The sequence below is a fragment of the Ambystoma mexicanum genome, chromosome 12, assembly GCF_040938575.1.
Source record: "Ambystoma mexicanum isolate Mex_15411 chromosome 12, UKY_AmexF1_1, whole genome shotgun sequence".
Taxonomy (NCBI): Eukaryota; Metazoa; Chordata; class Amphibia; order Caudata; family Ambystomatidae; genus Ambystoma; species Ambystoma mexicanum.
The window spans coordinates 1,066,024,217-1,066,045,309 of record NC_090936.1 but is presented as its reverse complement, the minus strand read 5'-3'; the positions used below and the strand labels follow the sequence as shown (position 1 = coordinate 1,066,045,309).

Sequence of the window (21,093 nt, the reverse complement as noted above, 5' to 3'; positions counted from 1 at the left end):
TATCAGAAAATAAACTGTTCAATAACAGCAGAGTTTGTATTTTTGTGCATTCATAGATGTCGCTTGTTGGGCAGGCAAGCAACTGAGACTAGCCCAAATGTATGCTATGCATGTACACAATCACTGTGCGTGGAGACTGGAGTATGTCTACGTAATATTCCTTTTGGTTCTGCTCATCTTTAGGCTTTTGGCTCCAGCAAGGCACTGAAACACAAAAGGAGTGATTACATAAATTAGCAGCCTGCTGACTACTGAAGTGCTACTGAATACAAATCTTTAGGTTGCTATAGCCATGCTTTCTACCTGTGGTACTGAGTGAGGATGAGGCATTTGTAACATTTCTTTTTTTAATAGTACTTTTCTTTCTTTTTTGGGTGGAATATGTTTCTGATGTTTTTGGGGCATGGAAAAAGACATTAGACACCTGACAAAAATATATAGGGAATGATGACTCCTCCATGGTTCTTGGCTGACCCTATAGGGAAGGGTAAGGAAAGGGCAAGTGCTGATTTTCAGATCTTTAATTGGCATGTGCAAGTATACTTTACGTATTTGCTTCATTTGCAAATCCATTTGGTCCAATGTTTCTAAATTGTAAACGTATTTGCCTTCCTTTTCATTATTACACAAGTATCCCTTTTTTTAACTCTCTAATGTTGGGAGGAATATTTCTGATGCCACAGATTGAGGTGTTTTGGTTTAAAATTATAGCCATGTTCTTTAGTAATAGTAACATCTGCCACTTTTACCCAATTGAAAGGGACTCATTTTGGCAATATGAGAAAGTGGGAGGGCAGGGATTGTAACCCATGTTTCCATATTGCAAGCACGTCTCTGCTGCGAGCACACTTCCTCGCCCTCTTACTTCCTTTATAACTTTGGCCTGCAGGCTGAATATAGTTCTTTGCTGCAGGCACACTACCTCCTGAGCTCAGGGTTTGGCAATTACTGCGATCTGTGTAACAGCTACATTAATCCACTTCATTATATTATTTGGATTGGGAATTGGTGGGATTAGAACCTGTAGCTTTCAGATTTCTCACACATCAGCAAATCAATAAGCCCCTAAACAAAATGCAATTTTCCAATAGTGACTTCATGAACTATTGTTCCAGATCAGTGTTTTTCAACTGCAAAAAATAGAGGATACAGAGATGCATTCAAATATTGAGAGTGTTTCTTCAGCTCACCCATCCGCAACAAACCACCAGACAAACATCTGTTGTTCCAGCACATGAATAGCAGTGACTTGGTTTGCAATTTCACATCTCTGCTCTGCCTGCAATCAATCAAAAAAGTGACAGCAGCAGCATTTGTTAATTGATCCTTTAAGAGGATAAACATTGCATGCTCACAGTCAAAGCAGTACTTAATGTATTTTGCACAGGAAACTATTTGGTTTCGAGTGATAATTAATTAAGTATTTGGCCGAGCCGAATATCTAATTTTCAACGGGAATTCAGCTGAATACTTACTCAAAGCCGAATTTCGGTACATCCCTACTCTGTCACGTCTTCTTTGCTCGCTTCTCCCTTCCTCCTCACTGCACTACCACAATCTGTCCTGCACCTCACTCTCTGTACTCCGGATTCTCACATCTCTCAATAGTTCTGCTCCCCCTTTGTCCCCATGTAGAATTGGGCCTGGGAGACTCGATTGACCAAATGCGGCAGGTGCGGTTGTTATGTGAGCAAGCCTTCTGATTGGACATTTCCCACGGGGATAACAGTTTCATTAGGTCACATTAATCTGTTAGCGGTCTGCCCCTGTTGGTGCTGACTGGTGGAATTCCACAGGAGCCCCTGGCCCCAGACACTCCTGTGAACGCTTCTTGTACAACAGATTAAACACTCCTGTTGAAGTTGGAACACCACTGGAAATAAGAGGCTGTGGATAAAGTAACAGACAAGACACTTTTTTGCTCGCTTCATGAGAACTGTAAGGAGAGAAATTACATCAGCACATACTTTAATCTGGTGAATGCACAGGTTATCAACCGATCTATCTCTCAACACATGTTCTATACTTTTAGCACCTCTGCCAATTGCCTTGAGGTTGCTCTCTGAGCTAGCTAAGATCATCCAGCTGGTGATAAGACTCTAAAGAAAGGTGTTCCCTCCATTGCTTTGAAAATAATGTTTTAGGTTTCTTTAACATATCAATTCATCATCATATCAATTCATCACCTCTGGAGGCTCACTAGTCCCTCCAGTGACTATCAATTCATCACCTCTGGAGGCTCACTAGTCCCTCCAGTGAAGTCTGTAGAACTGAGATATTAGGGAAATTTGTTATTTTTGCACCTTTCCCTCCATTGATATGATAGGTTATTTATAACGTGCATAATACCCAGAGTTTTCTAAGCGCGGACCCGGGGATCGAACCTGTGGTGCTCTGTGTCGTCTTGCATGTAAGGCGAGCACGTTACCCCTGAGCTATCCTCCTAAGACATTGATTTCAAAGGACCACCTGCACACCTGTCCTTGGCTTAGTGTCCTGGTTAGTGTGGTGAGTAAGGTCTTCATAGCCTCAATAACTTCACCTCATATATCTTCGGGGCACTGGTAATTCCCTAAAGCTACCAGTGCAGAGGGAGGTTTCCTTCTATTTACTTTCTCCTTTATTTATCTCTGTAAGAAAGCCACGTTCAGCAGACAGTTAAAGGAACACGTTGTGTCCTTTTTTTAAAAGAAATCTCACAAAATGTTCAATACTGGCAGGTGCCAAGGAATCATGTCTTTATTTTGTTCTGGTGCACTGCTGCGCACAATCCATTTTACTCTGATAATGTCATGTTCAATATCATATACACAAAATGGCTGCTCCTCGAGGTGCACGCTCTGTCATTTCTGCCATCTTGTTTTCCTGACATCTTCCTGGCCTCTGAGACTAGAAACCCCAAGGTAATGCACTTTTGCAGGGTCCATCCTTGGAATGCTGACCAGTGCTTTGTGAAACTGGAACTGGTTAAAACTGACCTTGAGACGCTTTGGCCCCAATCCACATTTCACCGAGTGGATGCCTTTTGTTGGGCAGATGTAAGGGGGCTGGCCATTCCTGAATGGACAGCTGCTACCTGCTTGAATGGTGCAGATCATTCCCATTTGTAGGCTTGAGCAGGGCCAGCCCATAGTCTGGACTAGAGGTGTGAGTCTAGAGCCATTGTGGAGGAGGACTAGTGGAACCAAGATGCCATGAGACGAGCCAACGGACAGCTGCTTAAGGATCTAGCACTGTCAAAGACAGCAACTGTGGATCCTCTCGAACATCCTCAGGGACCAGGGAAGAGCTTCATCAGTTCTTCCTCCCTAGACTGGTGGGCCTACCCAACCTCTGGTCCTGTACTTCGATCCTGCTAACTTCAGAAGTGTCCCTGGAGCATCCTGGGGGCTGACCATCCACCAAAGGGGAATCAATTTTGTACTGGGAACCATCGAGCCTAGATTCACGACACTGGAAGAAACTCGACATGTGGCCTTGGAACCCACAGCAGCAGTTCTCTACTGTGAAGAGTGTCTTGCCTGAAAACTTGTGTTTTACAGCTGCCAAGATCCGAGCCCTGTCTGACCCTGATGGTGTTACTTCACCAACTCACCATTGCTGCAGGGTTCTGAGGGCCCTCCTTCATCGTGGGAGTAGCAATGGTCATCGTCGAAGGTCGATGTTGGATCGTGCGAATCGCATCAGCTTCAGGATATCAGGGCAACCCCTAGTCAGGCCCAAACCCGACACAGATGTAAGCCTTTGAACCTTTGACCCTGGACCACCTGCTGCCAGACTAAAAGCATGAATGGTGCACTTCTGTGATTCTTCGTTAGCTGGGGGTAGTAGTCCTGTGAATCAGAGTTCAGTGGTCAATTGTACTTACCACTCTTGGTGCCCTGTCAACCCATGGGGATTCAAGGCTCATAGGGCCCATTCCCTAATCCAACCCTTACCTGACCATCAGGAATTTCTCCCTGGGGATCCCTCGGTGTGTAGGAATTGGGAGTGACCCCCTTCCATATGAAGACATTGGTTTGACCTAAAAGTGTGCTTTTAGTTTTAAAGAACTTACCTGTTGGATTCGGACAAGTCCTATTGAAGGGGGACTTTGTGACTTCCTAAACCAGTATCTAGGTACTTATTGAACTGAATCCTTTCGAACACTGGGACTTTATTTACCTGGCTAGAGATTGATTACGTTGAAGGTAACTGCCTTATAAGGTATATAGTTTTCCTTGTGTGACCACCTTTCTTCTCCCGACATGCTGGAAACATTGTGCTACTGTTTTTCATTTTTATTTATAACTCTATGTAATTGTAAAGTGTTGTGTTTTACCCATTGGGGCTACGTGTTGTGCACATATATGTCGATAACTGTGTGTGTGCCTTGTAGTAGATTTTTCCCTGCCTTTGTCTGTGGCCTAACAAATACTGTATTTATATATAGCTGTGTGGATGTCTAATGCTTAACAATCTCTATGCGTTCTTAATCTTACTTACACACAAACCCCTGATTTCCTATGTCTGAGCCTAACTGCTCATCCTCGCTACCCTGATAGAGTTTGGTTAGACCAACAGTGAAAAAGCCTTGCTTATCTAGAACGTTCACTTCCGAGAACCGTACATCAGAGTTATTCTGAAAATCACATCTAATGAGGAATTACAATTCAACCTGTATCTGACTGTAGAGTACAAATATACTCTATCTCTAGCTTAACCTAGCTATTGTCACAGATGGCCACAAGAACACACCAAATCTGAAAGACAGTTCAAGGTTCTTTATTTTGTTATATTTATGGAAATGGGTTCCAAGGGTTCTCACTCTCTAACCTAGGGATGGGTAGTCCCACCCTAACCCAGGTGTCACTCACCCCCAAGCTGGTTCTAGAGATCAGTAACCCCTATTAAAGTTATTTAATGTTCAGGTGAAACTCTCTGGATCCTGGCCCACATAGCTGGACCACGAAAATGTGCCCCAACCTGCAGGCCAAGGGGGTAGAAAATGCTGCCAGAACACTGAAAGAGTGAACGTTTGACTGACATACTCCTGGTGTTGAGTGACATCTCATACAAATATTATACTATCATTGATATAAACCAGAACAACGATGTCAATCTATTCATGGAAGGTCTTGTTTATGAAGAATTGGAAGTCTGTCACAATGATTAAAAGGTCAGGAGGTGTAACCTGATATTCATAGATTTCATATGTTGTGATGAACTCCATCTCCCACTCACCCCTGTCTCATACTTGCACCAATATATTGACTCCTTGATCAGTGGTAGCCCCTGGATTTGAAGATTCATGACTTAGATTAGTACAAACAGGTAACCATTCTTGTTGGTGATGTTGATTAAGGCTCTGCAGTCATCACAGAAGGTAGGGAGCCATCTTTCCAGGACACAGAGAACCAGTGCAAGGCTGCTTTATAAATCTCTTCAAGCTATACCTTGTAATGCCTGTTTCTCTTCTCAGTCAATGCCTAGCTACAGGGATACAGGGAACCAGAGAGCTGTCCTCCAACTTGATCTTGCAGTTGTATGGTCCATGGAGTGTCAGCTCTCCTACCTCTACTTCAATGAAGACATCCCAGTAACCCTGATAGAATATCAGGAGTTCATCTACCATTTCTCGAAAAGCACGCTGCACCCGCAATCTATCTGCAACAAAGCCTCAAACCTCATTTCTAGAGTTTCCAGGAACATCCTTGCCTTTTGTTTCTAGGTGACTTTCCAAACAGAATGTGGATCGGAATTCAATGGTCCTACCTGCACAATCAATACTGTAATTATGTAGAGTAAGCCATGGCATACCCTATATCACTCATGCTGTGCCAACCATAGTTTCTGTATTCCGACCCATGTAGCTGGCCCAGAATAATGTTCAGGAAACCAAGTTTTTGTCTGCTTGTAATCCTCACAATACAGGCCTACGGCTAGGAACCCCTACCAAAGTAGTCAAAGAATGAAAGACATTCATAGAATGTGACTTAGCCTTCTATGCCTCCTGAGGCACAGATCAAGAGCCACTTCCCTTCATGGCCTTCCCCTCCATCTTGATTGGGGAATATCTTGGATTTTGCCACAAGACTTATTATTAAGACAAACTCTCACTCATCAGAACCCAGAAAAGTTTAATGCAGCCTAGAACCCTAATTTCTACTAAAAGGGGACCAACCTCCCACTTAATGGATAACTACTGTGCATGGAGTTCAGCATGAAGAGTTCAGCAGCCGGCCTCAGTCAGGCCAAAGACAGGCTGAAGGCATGTAGCTCTAACGCCTCAGAGATCTTGGGATTTTTCATTCAGCTCAGGATGCTGAGGGACTGTGCACACACCGCCAACTTAAACTGTTGGAGAAGTACACATCAGACCAAGGGGCATGTGGGAATGATCATTACTCTGTAAGCTTTAAGACTCTTGAGACTTCTATGACCCCTAAAAGGGCAGCCAAATGTTTATCTATTGACTTGGGAACTAAAGCAGCAAGTGTGTCCGGAGAAATCTCTGATGCAGAGATATTTTGTGGCTACGAAGGTGAGGGGTTCGACCTCTGATTCACTAATACACCCTGCAGCCATAGGGCAGATGGCGAGTGACCCTAGTATTACAAAACAGTCTGGTTAAATACCCATCCTGTCTTCCTCTTTTGACTTCTCCCCCAGCTCATGCCTCGTTCCTCGCTTCAATGGAGGGGCTGGTGGTTCTGTCTATTGATCATTTGGCCCTGAGAGGGGAAGGCAACCTTGGCGGAACAGAGTATTCTTCCAACGCTATAGTAATAAATGATATGGGGATAAACGTGCTGAAGACTCCTAGTAACCCCATCCAATTCCTCACCAATGGTGCAGAACCGACATCAGTCTTGGCTGCTCGCTTGTCATTGCAGAAATGAAAGAATTCATTGCACAGCTGAGAAGGGTCATAGATGCTTCAGTTAAAGCAAGCTACTCTACAGCTATGGGGGAGATCGAGAGCAATCTTAAAGGGGTAGTTCTCTGAAAAATTATATGGTTTAAAAAGATTGTCCATAATGAAAAATATATACAAAAAATATTTTTACAAAAAGTTCCTATGAACATTTTTAGGAAATGAGCCGAAAAGTCAGGATTTGTAATCATTAAGAAGCATCCATTTTGTGAAATGAACAAACCTCCTGTGTTCATGCTAACTCTGCTCTTGCGGCACTAATCAAGCAAAAGCCCCCTAGTGTGAGCGTTTGCTTATTGGTGACAGAGAGCAGAGAATTATGGCGCGCTGCAGCTGGAGACTTGTCCCTTTGCTCCTGGTAAGTGCTGCACCAACCCTTTCATTTCTATTTATATATACTCTGGCCACCACAATTCTATATTAATGAGCTCAGGTTCTACAAGTTCATGAATATAGAATTGCGTCAGGCGGCAGAGTATTCATAATTGCCAGTTATTTTGTTTTAATTTTAACGGGCTTCCCCAGAAACTTAAAACGAAAATACAAGCAATTATAAATACTACGCCGCCCACCGCAATGAGTGGGTGGTGTAGTATTCATAATTGCAGTGACTTTTGCTTTTAGTTTCCCAGGCTCCCCCAGAAACTTAAAACAAATTCACTGGAATTATAAACACTCCACCGGCTGGTGGTGGCATGGAAACTGCTCTCCTGAACACCCATGAAGAATTGCTTGCAAATCTTGACTCTAACTCTCAGGCTGTTCTCATTCTCTTTGACCTCTCTTCCACCTTCGACACGGTCCACCAATCTATCCTCATAAAGCAGCTCCAAGATACTCTTGGTATCTCAGACCGGGCAGTGGATTGGTTGACCTCCTTCCTCAGTGTCTGCCCCTCCCAGGTTATCCTGGGCTCTTTCTCTTCCTCCACCTCTCGCTCTACTTGTGGTGTTCCCCAGGGCTCTATCCTCTAGCTTGGCTCTTCAACATCTACCGTGTTCCTCTTGCTCCCCTGATCTTGCCTTCTCTCTGCATGTCCAGTGTTATGCAGATGACGCACAACTCTTTTTCAAACTCCAGTCTTTCACTCTTTCCTCCTCTTCTGTCATCCCTAACTGCCTAACTGCCTGTCGTCTATCAAGTCTTGGTGCACCTCGAATGATGTTTGTCTTAATGCCAACAAGACTGAGATTCCCTCTATCAGGACACCTGTTCCCTTTCTCCCCCTTGCTCTCTGGCCATCCTCTATGGATTATCCTTCCTCTCCTTCCTCTGAAGCTAGAAACCTCAGGGTCATCTTAGACTCCTCTTTCTCCTTCTTTCCTCACATTTTGGACCTTGCCAGGAAGGTCCACTTTAAACTTCACTTCCTTAGAGGCATTCGCCCTTTCCTCACCTTCCCCCAGAAGCTCAATGTCTCCAGAGCGCTATTCCGCTCTAGGCTAGACTACTGAACAGCTTCTTCCTTAACCTGCATTCATCTTCCATCCGCCCTCTCCAGCTAATCCAGAATAGGACTGCAAGACTTATCCTCGGCCTTAGCCCAGGGACTGTAACTCTCCAGCCCCAAAATCACTCCATTAGCTCCCGATTGCTGCAAGGATCAAATTCAAAACCCTCTGAATCATACATAAGGCTGTCTGGGACCATGCTATCTGCAACTTTCTCTCACTAAATACTCTCCTTCAAGATCTCTTTGATCCTCTGGCTCCAGCTCTCTGCTGGTCAAATGCTTCTCCAAGCAGAGAGCTGGTGGCAGATCTCTGTCCTCGGCTGGCTTCCTCCTCTGGAACCGTCTCCCTCTCTTACTCCATCTTGAACCGGATCTCCTGAAGTTCGAGAAGCACCTCAATACTTTGACCTTCTCCTCCTCCTTCCCTCTTTCCCTCCGACGCTAACCATCCCCACAGTCGCTGAGATTGGTGGCCAGGTTCCTCAAGAGTCCAATTTGGGACCTGGCTATCTGCCCAATCGCCACCAGCATCTGCCCTTCTGTACTGGACTTCAAGCCTTTACTTGCCTGTAGGTTGTTGTCTCCGGTCTGCACTTATCTGGTGGGTGGCTGAGCTCCCTCCCACCAGGGATGTCACCAACTTCGCACATACCTGTTGCCTCCGTAACAGGCACACCCGAGACTTCCCCTCTGGGGGACCCTCCAGAACTAACCCTCGCCCCCTCCCCTTCTCTTTCTCTGCACTTGCACAGTCCGAATGTAACAGGCACACCCGAGACTTCCCCTCTGGGGGACCCTCCAGAACTAACCCTCGCCCCCTCCCCTTCTCTTTCTCTGCACTTGCACAGTCCGAATGTCACAAGGACTAATAGGACCTGTGTTGTTATTTTGTTGTTGTCATATGTTTTATTCATTGTCATTTTAATTAATTGTCATTTGATTATTTGCTCCCTTGCTCCCTTCCCTTTTGCCTTGCGGCGCTTTGAAACACTGTCTAGTTGTACAAGCGCTGTATAAATGCCCAATAAATAAATAAAACCTCCCACTAGGATGTTTTTGCTTGATTAGTGACTCGGGTGCAGAGTTAACAGAAAATCAGGAGGCTGCTTCATTGTACAAAATGGCTGCCTCCTATTGCACACTTTGAGGCTCATTTCCCAAAAATGTTACATAAAACATTTTTCAAAATATTTTTTATATATATTTTTCATTATGGCAATCTTTTTAAACCATACAATTCTTGACTACCACTTTAAACTCCTACAGAGAGACACACCATCGCAACTCAGTAACCTAGCTGTGTTTTTAAAAGAGAAGGATTTCGAGCATGAAAGGTCAATGATCCAGCAAAGTGATTTGCGACATATTCATTCTATACAACCGGCTCTGTCAGATTTACCTGAGGCGGTGCGTCTGGCTTCCTTAAATATGTATTTTTTGTCTACCTCGACCCTGTCATCTAAGTCAACTTATTCCCCATAATGAAAACCCTCGGATAACCAGTCTTCATCTTTAACGGTTTTTCAGTTACAAACTAATCTAATGTCTGCAGTGTCTATCTCTCTGACCCTGTTTGTAAAATTGAATGAATCATTGAATGACAGCTATAAAGATCAGGCAGCCTTTTTTAGCAATGATTCACTTAAACTGATCTTTTTAGAGGCATTTACCACGAATGATCAGGCAAGACTTGATAGAGAGGTGGACCTCTGTATCCAATGGCAGGGCTGCTTGTGCGACCTTGCGAGAGGCGACCTAATGGACAAAAACATCTTAATGGGCGGTGTCATGCTATCTTAAAATGGTTACGGATGGCATATAGAGTGAATAACTTGGGTATATCTTTGACTTTTAATCACAATGATGAGCAAGTTAACATTGATGGCTCTAACTTGGGTTTGTTGAAGGATGGAAACGGCAATTGCATAACACTGCGACAAAATAAAGCAAGACAGCTGTCAGATGTTGTGACGGAACCACTTGAGATTCCTGAGAGTTTCACTTCTTTTGGCCTTGATAGAGTCCCACAGAGGGGCCCCGTTGAGACCTGTACAACGTCAGTGGTCAATGAATTACAAGACACTCCTGACCAGGATTGTGTTGAAGTCACACCTTCCTTGAGAAGGGAAACCTTCTCAGTCTTCGATTAGTGCCCCAAAACGACTCAGCCCAAACATGGCGGCATTTGGCAGCTCCACTGAAGAACTTCTTCAGAATCCAGCAAAGACGAAAAAAAGATTAAACGAGACTGACTGGATTTCAACTTTAGAAAAAGCTTTGAAATACAAATTAACATCACATCTGCCACCAACTGTGAGAAAGTTAAATGAAATCCAGCCATTTTTAAAAATGCACCCCAACAGAAAACTGAGATCTACTCTTTTATGGGCATGGCTAAACCTATTGCCATCAAACGAGATTCTGAATATAAGAGGGTCTTCAGTGACAAATAACTGTCGCTTTTGCGAAACATCTGCGATGACTGAAACAATTCGACATCTTCTCTTAACTTGTCCAGGCACAAGGCATTGTAGATCACCTTACTTGACCCATCATCTGGCAAAGGGACACATAGCAGAAGAAGAACTCTGGTGGGCTCGCTTGATAGGAGGAGATAGACTGTCATGGGCAAAAGCCGCAGTAGAAATCTTGGATCGGATCTTTTCCGTTACCTACTGCGGAACATTCGTGTGATCATGAAGATATGAAGAACAACGTGAACACGGACTTACTTGGACACTATTGAAAAAGATTTCTTCATAAACTTCTTATTTTTTCTTTTCTTCTAGACACTTCTGCTAGACACAATCACTTCAGTGATTACAAACTCGTAAATAACATTTTTAAAATTTATAAATTTTAAAAAAGGCTCAGCCCAAAGTTCTGCAACAACAACAGAAAAAGAAATTGAAAAACTTGCAACTGATGATGAAAACAAAATCCAATCGCTCTAGATCCTTTTGCAGTAATATAAGAATCCCTTCGGAGCGCCTCCTTGCCCCTGTTATGGTTATAGGAATTTGGCGACAAGATGGCAATGGGCATTCAGATGCCCCTCCAGGTATTCTTTCAATGTATTCTCCAACAGCGAGGTTGCCATTGACGCACATATACTCAGATCGACAAGTTGAGGAGTCTCCAAGGAATAGCTCCTTGATATTCTCAAAGTACTCACTAGATTAATCTAATGAGTCATTAAGGACAGAATAAGTCAAATCTCCTCCTGTCCCTTAGATGAGAATGACGACACAAAGCTCTGCTATTCATTTATTTATTTTATTTAATTGTTATTTTACACCCCGCCTAATAAAGTAAGTGAGTTTGGTTTCTAAGCGCGGAACCGGGATTCGAACCTCTGTTGCATTGCGTGGTCTTGCTTCCAAGGCCACCATGTTGCCCCTGTTCTATAGCAACTCCTCCTGGTCTGTGTATAGAGGGAGAATTACAAACATTGGCCCAAAAACGTAATCTCAGCGATTAAAAACAAGGAACTCCATCTCAACAAGATACCTCGTCAGTGCCACTGGGCTTTTATAAATCAAAGAAAGAAACCAGACTACAAACAAAGGATTGAGAGAATGGATCAACTTTGATCTTAAAAGGGTTACTCCCAACACAACAGGTGACAGACTTATTCTAAATCTTAGAAATGTAATAAATTTGGTATACATATTCCTAAACTTCGATATATATAGAATCTGATAACATCCCAATAGTTGAATTTCTGACGGAAGCGAGAACCGACTAGGTCAGGCTGCATTTAAAATCAAATTTGATCAAGCTTCTGCTGCATTGCTCCCCATGGGTTTTGATATATAAGAGGATTCTGTAGATCTGTCGTCTTTGGAAAAAAATGACAAGGGAAGATCATCACCACAAGAGAGTGTGTATGTGAGAGCGAAAGCTGGGGAAAATGACTCTGACTCAACCCTACCCCTGATTTCTGACTCATTGCAACACTGTGGAAATTATGGGATGAGAAATCTGTTGGTTGATGGTTTTAACCCACTGATAGTGAGTTTTGCGTGTGCAACCGGGTTGAGTAGAAGAAAAATGGGTTCATATTCCCTAAGTAAGCAAGGTTGTGGACTGGTCTTGGCTGGCAGTATTCCTTGCCGGGCGTGGTAATAAATAGATTTAGAGGGTCCCTCGGGATGGGTATTTGACGATAGCGAGTTGGAATACACGTGGCTTTGTGTATTTATTTAATAGACTGAGCAGAAGCTACATGATACTGATAGTCTTATTTAGCAGGAAACTTGGCTTTGGTCACTTCCCCTTTTTGACGGCTACTCAGCCTATCTAAAACCGGCTAGTAAAGGAGTGAGGGGTAGACCCTACTCCGGCCTATTAACATCAATTAAAGCAGGCATAGGGATCAATGTCATTATGATATGATATGGTATGATATTATATGATATGATGAGACATTTATAACACGCCAGTACACAAGTGTTCCCAGGTGCGACACGACAAGGTAGGGAGACGTAGGGGGATAAAACAAACAATCTTACTAGGCCTTGTGTCATTCAGATCATACAATTGCAGGGGGGAGAGGGAGTGGAGAAGTTTCAGGGGGAAGGAGGAGGAAGTGCAGTCCTGTTCTGGATTAGTTGCAGAGGGCGTAGAGTAGAGGCAGGCAGGTTGAGAAAGAGGCTGTTGCAGTAGTCCAGCCTAGAGAGAACCTGGGCTTTGGAGTTGATGAGCTTCTGGGGGAAAGTGAGAAAAGGATGAATACCTCTGAGGAGGTGCAGCTGGTAGTGGAACTTCTTTGAGAGGTCTGTGATGTGAGGAGAGAAGGAGAGAGTGGAGTCAAAGATGACTCCAAGGTTTTTTGCCTCTCAGTAAGGCACAGGGTGGGAAGCCAGGGTGAAAGAGGGAAAGTGGAAGTAGGGGTCTCAATCTGGGGGATCTCGGTCTTGCTGGCATTGAGGCAGAGATCGCTCCAGGCGCACAATTCCTGAATCGCGGATAGACAGTCAGGAATGAGCGAGAGAAGAGAGGAGGCAGTTGGGAGCGTGGATGAGAGCTCAGTGTCATCCGCATACCACTGAAAGTTAGAGCAGAAGGTACAGATGACGTGGACCAAAGGGGCCACATAAGTGTTGAAAAGCCAGGGTGAGTGGTTGGAGCCCTGGGGAACACCACATGGGGAGAGAGAGGTGGTGGAGAGAAAGGACCCCAGTTGAACCTGAGAGGGGCGGTCCTGGAGGAAGGAGGTCAACCAGGCGAGGGCCTGATCCGTGATACCCAGGTTCTCACAGAGACGATTAATCAGGATGTCATGTTTGACCGTGTCAAAAGTAGAGGAAAGATCAAGGAGGATGAGGACAGAAGGATGGCTAGAGTCAAGATTAGTGAGCAGGTCTTCACAGGTGTTCAGGAGAGCAGTTTCCATGCCTGTGGCTGCTCTGAAAACAGGCTGCCCAAGAAAAGGAGTGATACAGATTGGTTGGTAGTTTGCCGGACAGGAAGGATCAGCATAAGGTTTCTTCAGGAGGGGATGCACAAGGGAGTGCTTAAGGGGGAGGGGTGAGTTCCAGTGGCAAAAGAGTGATTGCAGAAATCGGCCAGGCCTGGGACGCGGTTCTCGATGTGGTCCTTGATGGTTCTAGAGGAGCAGGGGAGTACCTGCTTGGATGACACTTAAAAGAGTAAACCCAAGTCCTTGGATACAACTAATATTTGTGGAATTTGACCAACTGATTCAAACAGCCGCTAACATGGGGTGATTTTTAATCTCTATTGAAACCATATAAAGATTGATTTAGCCTGTTTTATTTACAGTGTGATGGCTTTGATTGATGAATGCCACGTTGAACTAAGTCATCCATATATAATGGGCACAATGTCCTTTAATTCAAATACTTTTTTCTGATTGTTTTTTAATGAAAAATGTCCTACGCATAAACTCATTGAAAAATAAATGGGGGGTTGGACCGTGCATATAAGGAGTGTGGGGAGTACTAACTATTCCACCGAAAGGGCATTTGCATGGATACAAGAAGTCGAGAAGCGAGACCTCCATTGTTAAATGGCCAGACCAGGGGTGATATGCCGGGAACTCACACCTGGGCTTCTGATCATTTAAAGGCTTGCATCAACTATATTTATGTTTCTGGTAACCTCCTTAGGGAGATTGTATCACTGTCTATACCTACATTGGAGAATAGTGATCATAGATTATTGAAAGCAACATGGATATGAAAGGGGAGAGACTTGGAACGCTTGGCTGGAGACATTAACCGTACACAGGGTAGAAACAGGCTATACATTAAGCCCCATAATGTGATGCACATCACTTCCAGGTTGAAAGATCACATCAGCAAAGATCCCATAACCTTGGATTATGGTGCTCTGTCAATAGAATTTGAAAATAGACCTACAAGTTCCGGTACAAAAATTTTAATAATACAGTACTAGTTGAGGCTAGGAAGCTTCTCCGTAAAGATCTTAAGGTGCCACGCGATCACCTAACAATATATATGAATCCTTGGATAAAAAAAGGAAGCAAAAATATAAAAAACCTGGCTGTGATTGTTTAAAGTCCAACAAATGCAACACAAGGCTGAGAACATGCTTAAGGAAGTGTGCAAAAGGAACCCCCACTGTTTTGGGGAAATTAATCAATAATATTGGCACGCCCCAAGCCGTACGTTTAACCAACGCGGTCTCTGAAAGTAATTGGGTAAAACATTTCACAGTCCTGTTTGCTAGTCCTCAGAGTATGAGAAATTATCCGGTAGAAGTTAAGAAATGGTGCATTGAGTTTGACAATGATGAAATTGAGATGCTAATTGGGAACTTAAATCAGTCACAGGCTGCGGGCCCAGACGGCCTGACCAATATTATGCTGAACGAATCACCAGTATTATGGGCAGAGTTTATTTCGATATTGTTTAAATATGTCCTGAGTGTTGGTGAGATCCCAAATTCAAGAAGGGCGATAGAGAAGACCTGATAATAAGGGCTTTAGATGGTATATAGGCTCTGAAATGGTGACATTGATTACAATTGTAGGGATTAGGCTGAACCAGAGCAGAAATGAGGGCATTTGGGTTTCTGATCTGAGGGCCAAGGCAAAGAGTTTAGCTCCCCAAGGTCAAGCTCTCCAATGAAGATATGTAAAGTTCACTATCATCACATTTTTGTTTTTTTATAAACAAAAAGTGACTCTGTCACTAACATACAAAGCTGAGACAGGGTTAAATATGCCATGGCAGATCTGGGAAGTGCTGGAGTGGATTTTGTGGAAGTTAGTTTTGTGGTTGTCCAGGGGTCTTCCTCTAGCCTTCTTCAGATTTGAGCTGGGGTTGCAGTCGCTTTATGTGACAGTTCTTTGGAAAACGCGGTCCTTTTGGTTGAACTCTATCTTGACGTACTCAGCAAAGCCACCAGAGATTTTAAATAATGGCATAAAGGATGAAATGGACTGGCCTCTCGACGCTTGGAGAGCTAATTGTAATAGGCGCCTGGCCTCTTTGGACACCACGATTGATGGTGCAACCTTACGCTGGTTCAAAAGAAACTCCAGTAGTGGGACCGGATTAATACGCAGGACTAAAGGAAGCAATATAAATTGGTGCGTATTTTTGGTAATAAAACTAGATCGATTAACTCTCTCCCAGCATACTTGAAAAAGTTCCCTTGTCCTTACAACAGGTCCACATTTTTGAGGGTTTGATTTAACTTGTACCCAACCAGGGAAGTATTGAGGCTTTACAAGATGATGGATATGAATCCACACAGGTGCAGATTTTGTAAGGAGGGTAATGTGATTAAATCCTTAAAACATTTAATCACGAGATGTGTGGGTCTAATGGCTCTAGGTACTTATAACTCCCCCCAAGCACGTAACCTTGGTCTTTACATTGACCCTTACCTCTCTTTATCTCACCACATTTCTCTTACTGCCAGATCTTGCCGTTTTCACCTCTACAACATCTGTAAAATTCGACCCTTCCTAACCTTTCATGCTACTAAACTCTTAATCTCCTCCCTCATTTTCTCGAGACTTTTCTACTGCTCTACACTTTTCTTGGGTCTCCCTTCCTCTCTCCCCACTCAAATCTGTCTACCACTCTGCTATTCGCTCCCTCTCCCTCCTCTCACCTCTTGACTCTATCTCTTCCTCTCTCTCCTCACTTGGTTGGCTCCCTTTCCACTCTCTGCTCAAATTCAACTTCCTCTGCCTAGTCTTCAAATCCCTCTATGGTCTTGCCCCCCCACCTATCCTCCCTCCTTACTTTGCACACTCCTTCTCATTCTCTCCGATCTGCTGATCTCCTCCTTCTCTCTCCTCCTCCCCCCCTGCGCCTCTTCCCACTTCCGCTCTTTCCAATTGCTCGTTCCCTTCCATTGGAACCGCCTCCCCCTCTCTATCCGCTCCATTCCCTCCTACCCTATCTCCCGTACCTCTCTAAAATCTTATCTTTTCCATTCACCTCCCTAACCCTTCCACTCTACTCCCTCCTACCCTTCTTCCAGCATCTCTAATTCTTATCTCATCCATTCTTCTCCCTTTCACTGCCTCCTTCCTCTTTACTTCTGCTTTTACCACTACTCATTCCTCTTTTTCCCTCTCATGCCTTATTCCTTCTTCTCTCTCACCAATCCTCATCTATAATGTAAATTATTTCTTGTACTGTTTTCTGCTTTGATTCAATTTGTTACCTAATGCTTGATGTTTCTAATGTTTGTTGAATCTTGTTTTGTTCCTCTTGTAAAGCGTTTTGGATTAAAACGCTATATAAATTCAATAAAATGCAAATACAAATAACCCTCTGGGAAAAATGTTAGTTCACTCTGGTTGGAGGAATGGTGGTCTATGCTTTTTCTAGGGGAAAAACTCTCCATGATTTTTGCATTGGTTACATTTTTAAAGGTTGCACTTTCTTAACTGTGTTACGTTTAACTCAACTGACCCCGGTTGGTTGGTTATCCAGAGGATGTAAAAATAAGGAGAGATGAAAGTAAGGAGTACATTATCTCTGTTGTTCATTGATTGTATTTTAATGATATGAGGATGGTGTACAAGTGATTTCAAACTTTTATTTTAAACTGTTTCTGTATTTGAAAAGGTTTGTAATAAATCGAATAAAATGAACACCAACAAAAAAGTAAACTACTGCCCCCCCGAAGGGCTTGCAGTACCTGACAGCCCCTCGACTTCAATAGCGGATGTGTTAAAGCACCCACTCCCATTCTTGGATTAATTCCCCATGCTGCTATTGCTGGTGGTGGCTCTGAGGGCCAGGGTCTATTGCATTCTACAGATATGTAAAGGTTTCGATTTCTCACATCCCAAGGTTCGTGTCAACGGAAGCACACAAGGGGCCTCATTACACGGTAGGCGGTGAGCCATGGCGCTGTAAGCGCCATGGCTCATGCCGGTAAAATACCGGCACCGCCTTGGTGGAAAGGGGATTTACCCCCCCATTCCAAGGTTGGAGGGGCGGTAAATCCCCCTTCCACCATTGCCCTTCCCCATTCCCATTTCTGCCCCATAGGGCTCTATGGGAATGGGGAAGGCGCTAATTACGGCACCGCAATTTTGCGGTGCCGTAATTAGCTCCGAGGTCCCTTAGCGGGTTGGATTTTAACGCCTGCAAAAAGCAGGCGTTAAATCCCCCAACCCGCAAAGGGACCTCGTAGTAAGGCGGTAAGGATTTACCGGTACCGGTATTTTACCGGTACCGGTAAATCCTTACCGCCATCCGTGTAATGAGGGCCAAGGTCTGCAGTTCGCTGAGTGAGCTGTCCTAGCACTCTATTCAGTGAACTATGCCTCTCTCTCTGTTCAGGGATTTCGAATGCCTGCTTTGGTGGCTCCACCCACAAAACACAGAGTCATCTGCCCAACTCCTGCTGAACTGCCTATAAGATGGCTTATTCCCATGTTGCCAAGGATGCTAAGTAGGGATGGACATGGGTGTCTATGCCATCCTCCCTGTACCTCCTTTGGGGTCTGCATCATGTAATTGGAGTTGGTCCCCGGCTCTCAGAGTCACCACAGCTCCATTCCTTATCCTCAAGCTTGTGGCTTCACCACAGTTTTGAACCCGTCCCCTAGGCTTTAATACGCTAGCAAGCGGTATCATTCGTCTGCTTTCATATCCTGGTGCTGTTATAGATGTGCTAAATAGTCCACAAAATATATGAATGATCTATAAATTGTACTACGCAGGCAATATCATTCTTGTTTTAATTTGACATATAATTCTATATCCTCCAGGGAGAACCAGGACTCGCAGGAGATCCGGGAGAGAGAGGAATAAGGGTATGTTATTTCAATCCATGTTCATTATACTGTCATAGAATATTGGGTCCACATGATGTAGTGTTCTTATATCTAGAGAAGTCTAGGAACATCAATAGAACACCTAATAAATGTTCATATGATATTATTTGCTCATCTGTCACTTAATAAAGGTCAATCAGCATCTTTATCCTTGACTGGTTCGAAAAGGTTGACACCTTGGACCATGGTGCATTAATGGAACAGGCTAGTGAATTCCCTACTCCTGTTCTCTTTCCCGGTTCCAAACCTTTCTCAAACAACCCTAATCGTAGTAGTCATTTACATTGTGTTTTTTTGACACTTTCTTCTGGTTCTGATCTTTTCTCAATCCCTCTCCTTCCAGGCATGCTGCATTGCCTGCTGCTTCTCTCCTTCCTGGCCCCTACCTGTTCTCAATCCCTCTCCTTCCAGGCATGCTGCATTGCCTGCTGCTTCTCTCCTTCCTGACCCCTACCTGTTCTCAATCCCTCTCCCCAAGGCATGCTGCATTGCCTGCTGCTTCTCTCCTTCCTGGCCCCTACCTGTTCTCAACCCCTCTTCTTCCAGGCATGTGGCATTGCCTGCTGCTTCTCTCCTTCCTGGCCCCTACCTGTTCTCAACCCCTCTGCCCCAAGGCATGCTGCATTGCCTGCTGCTTCTCTCCTTCCTGGCCCCTACCTATTCTCAACCCCTCTGCCCCAAGGCATGCTGCATTGCCTGCTGCTTCTCTCCTTCCTGGACCCTCTCTGTTCTCAACCCCTCTCCTTCAAGGCATGCTGCATTGCCTGCGGCTTCTCTCCTTCCTGGCCCCTACCTGTTCTCAATCCCTCTCCTTCCAGGCATGCTGCATTGCCTGCTGCTTCTCTCCTTCCTGGCCCCTACCTGTTCTCAATCCCTCTCCTTCCAGGCATGCTGCATTGCCTGCTGCATCTCTCCTTCCTGGCCCCTACCTGTTCTCAACCCCTCTGCCCCAAGGCATGCTGCATTGCCTGCTGCTTCTCTCCTTCCTGGCCCCTACCTGTTCTCAACCCCTCTCCCCCAAGGCATGCTGCATTGCCTGCTGCATCTCTCCTTCCTGACCCCTACCTGTTCTCAACCCCTCTCCCCCAAGGCATGCTGCATTGCCTGGTGCTTCTCTCGCCTGGCCCCTACCTGTTCTCAACCCCTCTCCCCCAAGGCATGCTGCATTGCCTGGTGCTTCTCTCGCCTGGCCCCTACCTGTTCTCAACTCCTCTGCCCCAAGGCATGCTGCATTGCCTGCTGCTTCTCTCCTTCCTGGCCCCTACCTATTCTCAACCCCTCTGCCCCAAGGCATGCTGCATTGCCTGCTGCTTCTCTCCTTCCTGGCCCCTACCTATTCTCAACCCCTCTGCCCCAAGGCATGCTGCATTGCCTGCTGCTTCTCTCCTTCCTGGCCCCTACCTATTCTCAATCCCTCTCCTTCCAGGCATGCTGCATTGCCTGCTGCATCTCTCCTTCCTGGCCCCTACCTGTTCTCAACCCCTCTGCCCCAAGGCATGCTGCATTGCCTGCTGCTTCTCTCCTTCCTGGACCCTCTCTGTTCTCAACCCCTCTCCTTCAAGGCATGCTGCATTGCCTGCTGCTTCTCTCCTTCCTGGCCCCTACCTGTTCTCAATCCCTCTCCTTCCAGGCATGCTGCATTGCCTGCTGCTTCTCTCCTTCCTGGCCCCTACCTGTTCTCAATCCCTCTCCTTCCAGGCATGCTGCATTGCCTGCTGCATCTCTCCTTCCTGGCCCCTACCTGTTCTCAACCCCTCTGCCCCAAGGCATGCTGCATTGCCTGCTGCTTCTCTCCTTCCTGGCCCCTACCTGTTCTCAACCCCTCTCCCCCAAGGCATGCTGCATTGCCTGCTGCATCTCTCCTTCCTGGCCCCTACCTGTTCTCAATCCCTCTCCTTCCAGGCATGCTGCATTGCCTGCTGCTTCTCTCCTTCCTGACCCCTACCTGTTCTCAATCCCTCTCCCCAAGGCATGCTGCATTGCCTGCTGCTTCTCTCCTTCCTGGCCCCTACCTGTTCTCAACCCCTCTTCTTCCAGGCATGTGGCATTGCCTGCTGCTTCTCTCCTTCCTGGCCCCTACCTGTTCTCAACCCCTCTGCACCAAGGCATGCTGCATTGCCTGCTGCTTCTCTCCTTCCTGGCCCCTACCTATTCTCAACCCCTCTGCCCCAAGGCATGCTGCATTGCCTGCTGCTTCTCTCCTTCCTGGACCCTCTCTGTTCTCAACCCCTCTCCTTCAAGGCATGCTGCATTGCCTGCTGCTTCTCTCCTTCCTGGCCCCTACCTGTACTCAATCCCTCTCCTTCCAGGCATGCTGCATTGCCTGCTGCTTCTCTCCTTCCTGGCCCCTACCTGTTCTCAATCCCTCTCCTTCCAGGCATGCTGCATTGCCTGCTGCATCTCTCCTTCCTGGCCCCTACCTGT

At 45.3% G+C, this 21,093-nt stretch overlaps 1 protein-coding gene across 1 annotated transcript in view; it reads left to right on the top strand.

The window, feature by feature from the left end:
* The window catches only part of LOC138514720 (collagen alpha-1(VII) chain-like), a 1,453,166-nt gene that overhangs the window by 657,737 nt on the left and 774,336 nt on the right, over positions 1 to 21,093 (top strand). The window contains exon 51 of the mRNA XM_069630120.1: positions 18,604 to 18,648. Coding sequence (XP_069486221.1) covers positions 18,604 to 18,648 — 45 coding nt within the window. The remainder of the gene's footprint in view (positions 1 to 18,603; positions 18,649 to 21,093) is intronic.